This window comes from Bison bison, unplaced genomic scaffold (genome assembly GCF_000754665.1).
Source record: "Bison bison bison isolate TAMUID 2011002044 unplaced genomic scaffold, Bison_UMD1.0 scf7180017845859, whole genome shotgun sequence".
Lineage (NCBI taxonomy): Eukaryota > Metazoa > Chordata > Mammalia > Artiodactyla > Bovidae > Bison > Bison bison.
In genome coordinates, this window is record NW_011476432.1 from 40,035 (window position 1) to 53,405 (window position 13,371).

A 13,371-nucleotide genomic window follows, 5' to 3' on the forward strand; every position below is an offset into this window, starting at 1 on the left:
CCCTGAGCGCTCAGAGGGCACAGCTGGGGGCCCGCTGGTTTCCTCCTAGGAGGAGTGGGGGGGCAGGATGTGTGTTGGGGGGGACAGGTGGTGACCCGAGGGCAGGAGGCTGGCCCCGGGGCGGGCAGGACCTGGGCCGCAGGGCTCCTGGGGCCGAGGTGGCCTCTCCTCCGGATTGCAGCTCGTCGGCTTCTTGGCCTTCCCGGCAGCCACGCTGGCCACAGACACGAGCGGGATGGCCTGGCTCTCCTGAGATGGGGAAAGGCAGGGCTGCCTCAGGAGCGCTCCCGGGGCAGCCTCCTGTGAGCGGGGAGACACCAGGCTTCGGCAACTGGAAGGGAGGCAGTAACCAACCAGGGCACCGGCGACGCAGAAAGAGGAGGGTTTAAGGCAAGAAAGGCCCAGCTTGCTGTTGTCCTGCCAACTCCATCATGTTTAAACAGTGTCAAAACTGTCAGAACCTTAATACGCTTCATTAAGATGAGAAATAACGCGGGAAACATAGGATACGCCCTGACGTATCAGCAAAGGGAGATGTGAGAACCGGGAGCGTTCCCAAGTGCGGTGTGGAGGCCAAGTGAACACCCGCTCAGCCTGCAGGCCCACGGGCCCGCCGGAGTGTGGCTCACGAGGCTCTGGGACCCCCTGGCCCCCACGTCATGCTTACCGCTCACCAGAACTGAGGGGGCGAAGCAGCTTCTCCCACCCCAAAGCCATCAGCTCAATCCATTGGCCTCAACTGAGGCAGGGTCGAGGGCAGGGCACGCTGCCCCAGGGGCCCTCAGGAGGGGCCCAGGGCAAGGGGCAGGCAGGGGGCACAACTCCGCTGGTGGGGGTCGTCTAGGTGCAGGTCGGGTGAGGAGCTGGAAGGGCAGCCACGTGCACAGAGCAGGGGGAGCAGAGAAGCGGAGTTCGGCCAAACCACAGGCCCTCCTGGAGGGCAACCGTGTGGGCATGGGGCCCACAGACAGGCAGTGCATCCCCAGGAAGCCCCCAAGACCCAACGGGCGGGACAGGCTCAGCACTGGGCCCCAGGAGACCTCACCCCGGCCTGCGTGCTGGCCCGCCCCTTGAGGCAGAAGCGGCTGTCCCGCGGACCCGTGGTGGGTGCCGGCACACTCACGGGATTGAAGAGCTCCGTGGTCAGGCCCAGGTAGTTGTGCAGAGCCAGAAAGGTGACCCTCTGCAGCCGCACCATGATGATCTGCAGAGAGACGGGCCAGCTGAGCGGGATGGGCCTCCCCAAGGGCTGAGCCGACCTCGCGGGCCGGAGAGCCCCTGGTGGAGACAACCCAACCCGCACGCAAGGTGTGGGCACGGGCCAGAAGGAACCTGCATTGCTTCTGCAAGTTTCTAAAATTACTTCAAGACATTTAATAATAACAAGAGTTCTTTTGGGACATGGTAGGTAATCTGAAGACCTCATTGAAGCTATCAATATTAATTTTTACAGCAAAATATGTATTACAAGTTTTTAAAAAAAAATCTTAGTTCTTCCGACACTCACCCTGAACCCCATGTCGCCAGCACTCAGTCCTGCCAGTGAAGTCACTTCCACTACTGTGGACCTGTCTTGTGGCCCCGGGACTCAGTAAACCGATGATGAGATACTCAGGGCCTCGACCCTGGGCCCCTCCCTGAGACGGCCAGGGCACCAGACAGACTGCCTGGAAAAGTGGCTCACCTGCACCACCCTCACCAGCGTTTCAGGGTATCTCTCAAACACTCCTTGAAAAGCCGTAGCCGGGAGCCGGAGGATGGTGGAGGGGACGGCAGCGCGGGCGGACACAGTTTTGTACGGCGCGGCGTGGCCCTGCAACGACAGCCCCAGTCAGCCCGCGCCGGCCGGCCCCAAGATGCACAGCCTGGTCCCCCTAGACCTCATGCAGCCTCAAGCATCACAGCTCTCAGCTCCCCGCTCTCCTAGGCCTCTGGCAAGGCCACTTGGAGCCAGGATCACCCACCCAACGAGCCTGCGGAGCCCTGCCTGGCCACCAGCGCAGCTGCAGGTGGCCAAGGACCGACTGGGCGCCACTTGGGAACTGGCGGGTGCTCGACAGCAAAGCTGACTTTTTCAGTCTGTTATCATTCCTGGGCAGTGACCTTGGCCCTTTCTGGCTTGCAGTTCTGAGTCCTGCCACCACCTCTCCTCTGAGTGCCGCTTCCAGGCAACCACTAGCTTTTTTCTGAACTGATGTTTTCCTTTGTCAAAGTATCACATAAGCGGAATCACACAGGGCCAGGCTCCTTCCACTGAGACAACACACTTGAGGGTCATCATGCTGTTGGTATACCAGGAGTCTGTGCTGTTTGCTGATGAGAACCAGCCTGTTCTACGGCTGCATCAGTTTCCTCACGCACCTAGCATATGCATGCTTGCATGCTCAGTCGCTTCAGTCACATCTGACTCTGCAGCCTCATGGACTGTAGCCCGCCAGATTCTCTGTCCACAGGGTTCTCAGGCAAGAATACTGGAGTGGACTGCCATGTCCTGCTACAGGGGATCTTCCTGAACTGGAAATCAAACTCACAACTGCCTGTGTCTCTTACCTTACAGGCAGATTGTTTACCCACGGAGCCACCTGGGAAGCCCTATGCATCCAGCAGGTGAAGGACATTTGGATCGTTCCCAGTATTGGCAATTACAGATAAAACTAATATGAATATTTCCATACCGGATTTTGTGTGAACAAGGCTTTCATTTTCCTTGCTAAATACTGTGGAATTATTTACCAAAACCGCAGCTAAAGTCGGAGTTGGAGTGGGGGCTGACCTGTAAGCGGGGCGCTCACACCTACCACCATGTCAGTTACCACCCACGTCAGTTACCCGAGAGACGAAGACGCCTCTGCCTGCATCTTGGCTGGGAATTTGCACCTGTCCTCCGGCCATAAGGCTGAGCACGGAAGAACTGATGCTTTCCAACTGTAAAAGACTCTTGAGAGTCCCTCGGACTGCAAGGAGATCAAACCAGTCAATCTTAAAGGAAATCAACCCTGAGTATTCACTGGAAGGACTGATGCTGAAGCTCCGACACTTCTCGACCCCGTGGACGGCAGCCTTGCCTGGTCCCCGCCCTTCACTACCTCCTGGCGTCTGCTCACTCCAGTCCACTGAGCCAGTCAAGTCCACTGATGACATCCAGCCACCTCGTCCTCTGTCGCCCCTTCTCCTCCCACACTCAGTCTTTCCCAGCATCAGGGTCTTTTCCAATGAGTCAGCTCTTTGCATCAGGTGGCCAAAGTATTCGAGCTTCAGTTTCAGCAACAGTCCTTCCAATGAATACTCAAGGTTGATTCCCTTTAGGATTGACTAGTTTGAGCTCCTTGCTATCCAAGACACTTGCTCTCAAAAGTCTTCTCCAGTACCACAGTTCAAATGCATTGGTTCTTTGGCACTCAGCCTTCTTTATGGACCAATTCCCGTATTGGTACATGAAAGTGAAAGTTGCTCAGTCGTGTCCAGCTCTTTGCGACCCCAGGGACTATGCAGTCCATGGAATTCTCCACGTCAGAATACTGGAGTGGATAGCTGTTCCCTTCTCCAGGGAATCTTTCCGACCCAGGAATTGAACAGGGGTCTTCTACATCGCAGACAGATCCTTTACCAGCTTAGCTACCAGGGAAGCCCAGATTGGTACATGACCACTGGAAAAACCAGAGTTTTGGTTACACGGACCTTTGTTGGCAAAGTGATGTCTCTGCTTTTTAATACGCTGTCTAGATTTGTCATAGCTTTTCTTCCAAGGAGCAAGTGTCTGCATGTCTTCATGGCTGCAGTCATCATCCACAGTGATTTTGGAGCCCAAGAAAAGAAAATATGTCACTGATTCCATTTTCCCCCTTCTATTTGCCATGATGTGGTGAGACTGGATGCCATGATCTTAGTTTTTTGAATGCTGAGTTTTAAGCCAGCTTTTTCACTCTCCTCTTTCACTTTTATCAAGAGGCTCTTTAGTTCCTTCTCACTTTCTGCCATTTGAGTGGTGTCATCTGCATATCTGACACTGTTAGTACTTCTCCCAGCAATCTTGATTCCAGGTTGTGATTCATCCAGCCCAGGATTTCACATGATGTACTCTCCATATAAGTTAAATAAGCAGGGTAACAACATACAGCCTTGATGTACTCCTTTCCCAATTTGCAACCAGTCTGCTGTTCCATGTCTGGTTCTAACTGTTGCTTTTTGACCTGCACACAGGTTTCTCAGAAGGCAGGAAAGGTAGTCTGGTATTCCTATCTAAGAATTTTTCCACAGTTTGTTGTGATCCACACAGTCAAAGCTTTAGCACAGCCAATGAGGGAGAAGGAGATGTTTTTCTGGAATTCCCTTTTTCTATGATCCAACGGATGTTGGCAATTTAATCTCTGGTTCCTCTGCCTTTTCTAAATAAAGCTTGCACATCTGGAAGTTCTCGATTCATGTACTGTTGAAGCCTAGCTCGAAGGATTTTGAGCATTACCTTCCTAGTGTGTGAAATAAGCACAATTGTAGGGTAGTTTGAACATTCTTTGGCGTTGCCTTTCTTTGGGATTGGAATGAAAACTGACCTTTTCCAGTCCTTCGGTCACTACTGTTTTCCAAATTTGCTGACATTTACTACCATTTGCTTTAAGACTCAATATATTAACAGTATGTATTATGGGTGCCCCATGTCCACATGAAAGGAATGTACTTGCTATTGTTGGGATGAGTGTTCAATAAATGTTCACTTAATTAAGCAAGGAGGCTGATGGTGCTGTTTAGATTTTCTACATCTCTGTAGACTTTCCGTCTACCTATCCTACTGATTACTGAAAGAGTGAAGTCATCAGCTATAACTAGGGATCCATTTCTCCTTTCACATCTATAAGTTTCTGCTCCACTTTTGAAATTCCATTCTTAGGAGAACACACATTTGGGGTTGCTCTATCTTCTTGGTGAGTGGTATACCTCACCCCAGAAACATTCTGTGGTCTGAAGTCTACTTTGTCTAACATTAATGCAGCCTTTCGGTTTTGAGTTTTCATGATATAGTCTATCATATTGTTTTCTTTTTAATCTACTTAAGTTTTTATAGCTATAGTAGTTTTATAAAGCCAGCATGTGCTGGATATTGGTATTTCTATCTACACTGATCACCATTTAATTGATGATTAATTGATGACAACATTATTACTGATGTATCTAGGGTTTTTCCTGTGGTCATGTATGGATGTGAGAGTTGGACTGTGAAGAAGGCTGAGTGCCAAAGAATTGATGCTTTTGAACTGTGGTGTTGGAAAAGACTCTTGAGAGTCCCTTGGACTGCAAGGAGATCCAACCAGTCCATCCTGAAGGAGATCAGCCCTGGGATTTCTTTGGAAGGAATGATGCTAAAGCTGAAACTCCAGTACTTTGGCCACCTCATGCGAACAGTTGACTCACTGGAAAAGACTCTGATGCTGGGAGGGATTGGGGGCAGGAGGAGAAGGGGACGACAGAGGATGAGATGGCTGGATGGCATCACTGACTCAATGGACGTCTCAGTGAACTCTGGGAGTTGGTGATGGACAGGGAGGCCTGGCGTGCTGCGATTCATGGGGTCGCAAAGAGTCGGACACGACTGAGCGACTGATCTGATCTGATCTGATCTAGGGTTAGGCTCCAATTTTCTGGGGAATGTTGACATTTTTAGCAAGCTGACTGGGTTCAAACCACAAGTTCTGTCTTACTTCCTGCCTCATCCCACTGCTGTGTGGGGCTGGGTGCCAGCATCTCTGATTTTTGGGTGATGCCTCAAGTGCTTGGCTCCGCTGGCACCAACGCCCCTCAGTCTGAAACCTGGGCTGAGGCTGAGGCTGCATCTTAGCCTGGTTCTCATGGCCGTGCCTGGCCTGTGCCATGCTGCTCTCTGTCTGCCCTGAGACTCTCAAGACCCATGCACACTCTCTCCCATACTGAGAGAGCCCAAGACTGGGCTGCTCTGAGGCAGAGTATTGAGACAGAAGAGGAAACCCAGGGAACTGACCATTCTTGGGCTGCTTTTCCTGTTTTCAATTCCCACCTGCGATCTCCCCACTTTTATTTTTAGCTTCCTGGGTACCTGCTTTGCATTCTACCCAGAGTTCCTGTTGTAATCAGCAGGAGCGAGAGGCTATGGTAGCATCATTCTGCCACAGCAGAACTGGAATTCTATTTCATTCTTATTAAAAATAAAATCTCAATGTCTCTCTTCTTTGGAAGCCAGAATGAAGAAGCCTGATAAACTGCCACAGAGAGCAGCACACCCGTGTGGTCAGGCTCACTGTTGCTGCTGTTGGACAGCCCTGCTTTACTCGTATGCAAGGCCCTGCAAACAAGAACTCACAAAGATAAAACCGAGTGAATGTCCAGTCTCCTGACGTGACTGTCCATGAGTGAACATGGAAAATGCCCCTTCCTCCAGACAGCCCTGCTGGTCGGGAACACTGGGCTCTGGCTCAAGGGGTCCTCGGTGTGTTCTGGGCTTAGTTATATCACTTCTGCCTTGAAGTCCTTTCTGCCTGCTTCAGATCCTTTATACAGAGAAGGCTGTCCTTGTACGAATCCAGAGAAGCCAAAACTCAAAAAGATACATGCACCCCAATGTTGACAGCATCACTCTTCACAATAGTCAGGCCACAGACGCAGCCTCAGCGGCCATCAACAAGCGAGTGGATGAGGCTGTGGGTACACACGCACAGTGGGCACTGCTGTTGTTGCCTAGTCACCAGGTCATGCCCAGCTCTTTGAAACCCCAGGAGTGCAGTCTGCCAGGCTCCTCTGCCCATGGGATTTCCCAGGCAAGAATACCAGAGTGAGTTGCCATTTCCTTGTCCAGAGGACTTTCCCAGACCAGGGAGCGAACCTGTGTCTCCTGCTTGGCAGGCTGATTCTTTACCACCGAGCCCCCCGGGAAGCCCACAGTGGAATCTGCTCAGCCACAAAATAGGAGTGAAGCAATGCCTTGCAGCAACATGGACGGACCAGGGATTACTAGGTAAAGTCAGTCAGAGACAAATATCACGGACTTTATCATGTGGATGAATCCCACACATATGTGGGATTTCTTTTTTAATGATACGAATGAACTTGTTTACAAAACAGAAACAAGACTCACAGAAAACAGATAGACATAGAAAACAAACTTACGATTGCAGAAGGGGAAATGGGGGAGGGGGACAGCAGGGGCTTGGGGTTAACACGGACACACTCCTATGTACAAAACAGATAAAGCAATGTCCTACTCTGCGGCCCAGGGAGCAATACTCAAAAGGCTGCAATAACCTACGAGGAAAAGGCATCTAGAAAAAGGGACACACACGTATAACTGGGTCACTTTGTTGCACAGCTAAAACTAATGCAACATTGTAAATCAACTAACTATAATTCAATTTTTAAAAACCCATAAAAACCAAAAAGTTTTGAGTTCAAAACAATAAGAAAAAGAGAGGAGGTTGATCCATAAAAGATCCACGACCACACCACAAGAAGCAGGAGCCCTAAGCAACACAGAGCAGCCACCTGCCAGGCGTCCAACACAGGACCTTGGGGCCAGCTCCAGAGGCCCCGGGAGGCAGCAGCAGAGGCCAAGCCAGGTCACGGCTCGGCCCTCGATGCGCACGCAGCACTGGCTGCTCTGTGGGGAGCAGGCGCGCTCCGCGTGGGCTGACAGGGGTGAGGGTCGCTCTCAGACGCGACCTCACTCCGTCTCCAGGCCAGCTCTACAAGACCCGTGCTGGCGGCATGTCTCGCACTCACCAGGGAGCCAAGCAGCCAGGAGACCCCGGGGGAAACAGGGGCGGACATCCCCACAACCCCACCCCCACAAGCCCTAACAGACAGCAACTCTCATCAGTTCCAGAATCAGGGAGAAAAGCGTGTGTGTGTCTGTATCTGTGAGTATGTCTGTGTGTTTAAGGGCAGGGTGGGAAGAGAAAATGACAACTCAACAGCTGACACTAAAAACAGCTCAAACGGACTTGTTTACTTAGGAAAATACTGCCCTCAACCTCACCAAGAAACCTTAAAAGCACAGGTGAGACAGCTGCAGGAGTGTGCACAGGCGTGGCACACACCTACACATGTCTACAAATGTCTCCTGTGGCACTGGCCACCATGGGAAATAGTCACAAAAGCTCGTCAGCGAACAACGAGCAGATCAAAGGGTAGCGAGCAGACAATGGAACTGGAACAACACGTCTCCATGGAGGGATGGTAACCCCCACAGACCAGGGCGCTGCAGAACCGTGCAGAGTACGACCCCGCCGGCGAGCTGGTCACGGCAGTTATACCACACTCTGTAGAATATCAGGGCAAGTCAGAAAAGCAGCTGCCTCCTAGGAAAGGGTGGAGAGAAGCGGAAAGGTACTGAGAGCTTACAGCCACCCTGAGCTACAGGGCCATCACTGTCTCACCTGCTGACAGCTGACACACCCGCTTCCTGCATTGTGCTTTTGTATATATCTGAAATATTTCATAACACATTTGTAAAAATTAAAACAATGGGGCAGTGGGACTGGAGGAAAGTGTTCAAAAGGTGCAAGACTCCATGTACAAGATAAACGAGCACCACACATTTCCACAGTTCACACGCACTGGCTGTGTAGCCAGGTCAGAGGTGGATTTCCCTCTCACATAACTGGGCTGTTGGTAACACGACAGGCCCAGATCTGAGAGAGGGAAGCAAACAAGCAGAGTCAAGAAACTCAGAAAAGCCAGTGGTGACACAGGGAGCAAAGAAAATCTCGTCTTACTTCATCGGTAAAAAAAATATTGAGAGGAAAAAAAAGCTCTCGAAATAAAAAACATGACGACAGGAGAAAGGGAGCCCCACACTGTTGGTGGGGAGGCGACTGTGCAGGCGCCATGGGGAACCGTATCACTGTCGGTGGGGATGGGAGTGTGCAGGCGCTCCCACACTGTCGGTGGGGATGCGAGTGTGCAGCTGCCATGGAGAACCATATGGAGGTTCCTTAAAAACTAAAATAGAGCTACCATATGATCCAGTAATCCCACTCTTGGCCAAAGATCTGGAGATAACTCTGGTTAGCAAAGACATACACACCCCAGTGTTCACAGCAGCCAAGACATGGGAAGCCTAAATGTCCATCAGCAGATGAACGGCTACAGAAGATGTGGAGTGTGCGGTATTCACACACACACACAGACAGAGTATTACTCAGTCATAAGAAAGGGCAAAACAATGCCATTAGCAGCAACACAGATGAACCTAGAGAAGATCATGCTAAGTGAAGGAACTCAGAGGGGGAAAGACAAATATCGTATGGCATCACTTACATGTGAAATCAAAAAAATGACACCAATGGGCTTATTTACAAACAGAAACAGATGCACAGACATGGAAAAGGGAAAAGGCGGAGGGGTTAGGAGTTTGGGAGTAACAAATACATACTACTATATTTAAAATACCACAGAATGATTGTTCGTTTTCAAAGCAAACCATTCAACATCACAGTAATCCAACTGTGGTATTTGTAAATACCACAAATACAAATCCAACTTCAGTGGTTGGGTATATCCCAACCACTGAAGCCAAAGAAGCTGCAATTGACCAGTTCCATGAAGGCCTACAAGACCGTCTAGAACTAACACCAAAAAAAAAAAAAAGATTTCCTTTTCGTCATAGAGGACTGGAATGCAAAAGTAGGAAGTCAAGAGATACCTGGAATAACAGGCAAGTTTGGTCTTGGAGTACAAAATGAAGCAGGGCAAAGGTTAACAAGTTTGATCAGGAGAACACACTGGTCATAACAAATCCTTTCCCAAAAACCTAAGAGATGACTCTACACATGGACACCACCAGATGGGCAATACTGAAATCAGATTGATTACATTCTCTGCAGCTGAAGATGGAGAAGGTGTATACAGTCAGTCAGCAAAAACAAGACAGAGAGATGACTGTGGCTCAGATCATGAGCTCTTTAGGGAAAATCACTACCATTCAGGTATGATCTAAATCAAATCCCTTATGACTGTACAGTGGAGGTGACGGATAGATTCAAGGAGTTAGATCTGGTAGACAGAGTGCCTGAAGAACCATAGGGAGGTTCGTGACATTGTCCATCCTAAAGGAGATCAGTCCTGGTGTTCACTGGAAGGACTTACGTTGAAGCTGAAACTCCAATACTTTGGCCACCTGATGCAAAGACCTGACTCATTTGAAAAGACCCTGATGCTGAGAAAAATTGAGGGCAGGAGAAGAGGACGACAGAGGGTGAGATGGGTGGATGGCAACACCAACTCAATGGACATGAGTTTGAGCAAGCTCCGGGAGTTGGTGATAATAAGACAGGGAGGCCTGGCGTGCTGCAGTCCATGGGGTCACAAAGAGTCAGACACAACTGAGCGACTGAACTGAACTCAACAGGAGGCAGGGACCAAACCCATTCCAAATAAAAAGAAATGCAAGAAGGCAAAGTGGTTGTCTGAGGAGAGTATACAAATAGCTAAGAAAAGAATCGAAAGGCAAGGGAGAAAGGGAAAGATATACCCGTCTGAATGCAGAGTTCCAAAGAACAGCAAGGAGAGATAAGAAAGCCTTCCTCAGTGATCAGTGCAAAGAAATAGAGGAAAATAATAGAATAGGAAACACTAGAGATCTCTTCATGAAAATTAGAGATACCAAGAGAACATTTCATGCAAAGAAGGCCACAATGAAGGACAGAAACAGTAAAGACCTAAAAGAAGCAGAAAAGATTAAGAAAAGGTGGCAAGAATACACAGAAGAACTATATAAAAAAAAGTCTTAATGACCCAGATAAACAGTGGTGTGGTCACTCACCTAGAGCTGGACATCATAGAGTGTGAGGTCAAGTGGGCCTTCGGCAGCACCACTATGAACAAAGCTGGTGGAGGTGATGGAATTCCAGTTGAGCTATTTCAAGTTCTAAAAGATGGTACTGTGAAAGTGCTGCACTCAATATGCCAGCAAGTTTGGAAAACTCAATAGTGACCACAGGACTGGAAAAGGTCAGTTTTCATTTCAATCCCAAAGAAGGGCAATGTCAAAAAATGTTCAAACTACCTTGCAATTGGGCTCATTTCACATGCTAACAAAATTATGCTCAAAATTCTTCAAGCCAGGCTTCAGCAGTATATGAACTGAGAACTCCTAGACGTTCAAGCTGGGTTTTGAAGGCAGAGGAACCAGAAATTAAATTGTCAACATTCGTTGGAAAATGGAGAAAGCAAGAAAGTTCCAGAAAAACATCTACTTCTGCTTCACGGACTATGCTAAAGCCTTCGACTGTGTGGATCACAACAAACTGTGGGAAATTCTTAGAGAGATGGTAATACCAGACCACCGTATCTGTCCCCTGAGAAACCTGTATGCAGGTCAAAAAGCAACAGTTAGAACCAGATATGGAACAATGGACTGGTTCCTAATTGGGACAGGAGTATCTCAAGGCTATATATTGTCACCCTGCTTATTTAACTTATATGTAGAGTACATCATTCAAAATGCTGGACTGCAAGAACCAAAAGCTGGATTCAGGATTTCTGGGAGAAATATCAATAACCTCAGATATGCAGATGATAGCACTCTTAACAACAGAAAGTGAAGAGATACTAAAGAGCCTCTTGATGAGAGTGAAAGAGGAGAGTGAAAAAGCTGGCTTAAAACTCAACACTCAAAAACCTAAGATCATGGCATTTGGTTCCATCACTTCATGGTAAATAGATGGGTGAAAAAGTGGAAGCAGTGGCAGATTTTATTTTCTTGGGCTCCAAAATCACCGTGGACAGTGACTACAGCCATGAAATTAAAAGATGCTTGCTCCTTGAAAGAAAAGCAGAGAGACATCACTTTGTCAACAAAGGCTCATATAGTCAAAGCTATGGTTTTCCAGCAGTCATGTATGGATGTGAGAGTTAAACCATAAAGATGGCTGGGCACCAAAAAATTGATGCTTTTGAACTGTCGTGCTGGAGAAGACTCTTGAGAGTCCCTTGGACTCCAGGGAGATCAAACCAGTCAATCCTAAAGAAAATCAACCCTGAATATTCATTGGAGGGACTGATGCTGAAACTGAAGCTCCAATATTTGGGTCACCTGATGTGAAGAGCCAACTCACTGGAAAAGACCCTGATGCTGGGAATGATTGAGGGCAAGAGGAGAAGGGGGAGGCAGAGGATGAGATGGTTGGATGGCATCACTGACTCAATGGACATGAATTTGAGCAAATTTCTGGAGATAGCGGAGGGCAGAGGATCCTGGCATGCTGCAGCCCCTGGGGTCACAAAGAGTTGGACGTGACTTAGCAACTGAACAACAGCATATTTAAAATAGGTAACCAACAAGGACCTGCTCTATAGCACAGGAAAGTACATTCAATACCCTGTAATAAACCATTATGGAAAAGAATCTGAAAAAGTATATACATAATATACATATTGCTGAATCAGTTTGCTGTATGTGTGAAAGTAAAACAACACTTAAGTCAACTAGACTTCTATTAAAAAAAATGATGACAGAAATTAAAATTTCAATGGGAGATCTGGAAAATAAAGTTAACAAAATCTCCTTAAAAGTTCAATAGAAAGAGAAAGGGAGTGCAGAATAAAGACAATTCTAGGTCTGTAGGTTTCAAAACCCAACCTCCCTGCACACTTCTCAGGAAGCAACAGAAGATCTGCTTCACCTGAACAGGCAGATCAGGAGAGGAGGTGGGAGCCCTGCCCAGGAAGGAAGAAGCCCTGCCCGGGGCAGGGGCAGGGGCTGGACCGAGTGGCCCAGAAGTTCACAGGGGGACAGAGCCTGCGGACCTGGAGGTCGCTGCCCGACTCACGGAGCCCTGGACGAGGACAGCAGTGCATGCCACGCACAGAAAACCAAGCGACCAAAAGTGAGGCAACTGTTAACCCAGGCTCCACAGGCTCAGCTGCCAACGACGCCGACAAGGTGGGATGAGAGGAGCAGGATGGTGAGGCAAGCAGGGCATTTTCTACAGCGGCAAGTCAAAACAAAATCGAGACAGGAGAATCATAAAACAGCAAGAGCCGCAGCTGTAGCCAGCAGACCGAAAGAGCTAGAAGCGGCCTTTCTTGGGGGAGGTGGTGGGACAGACAACTGCGCTTCCCAAAACATCAAAACCATTTCTGGAATTTGTTCAGGTTATTTTGATAAGAACAAATAAAAAGAATTTTAAATCACAAATACACATTTGGTGAGGCAAAAATGATGTCCTTCCAAATGACCATTTAACCCAGTACACACTTGTTTTTTCCAAACACCCGCCTCCCGGCTCTCTGCCCCGGGGGCACTGTGTGGACACGACAGCAGCCCGCGGGGACCCGGGCCGAGGGGGCCGCAGCGGCTGGGGGACAGCCGCAGGCGGGCCCGCTCCCCGCACACCGCCCACCGAGACG

The 13,371-nt window shown here is 49.0% G+C and overlaps 1 protein-coding gene across 1 annotated transcript in view; it reads right to left on the reverse strand.

The window, feature by feature from the left end:
- Positions 1-13,371, reverse strand: part of PNPLA7 (patatin-like phospholipase domain containing 7) — a 66,631-nt gene that overhangs the window by 39,788 nt on the left and 13,472 nt on the right. The window contains exons 10-12 of the mRNA XM_010837557.1: positions 1,685-1,813; positions 1,124-1,204; positions 132-249 (exon numbers count right to left, since the gene is read on the reverse strand). Coding sequence (XP_010835859.1) covers positions 132-249; positions 1,124-1,204; positions 1,685-1,813 — 328 coding nt within the window. The remainder of the gene's footprint in view (positions 1-131; positions 250-1,123; positions 1,205-1,684; positions 1,814-13,371) is intronic.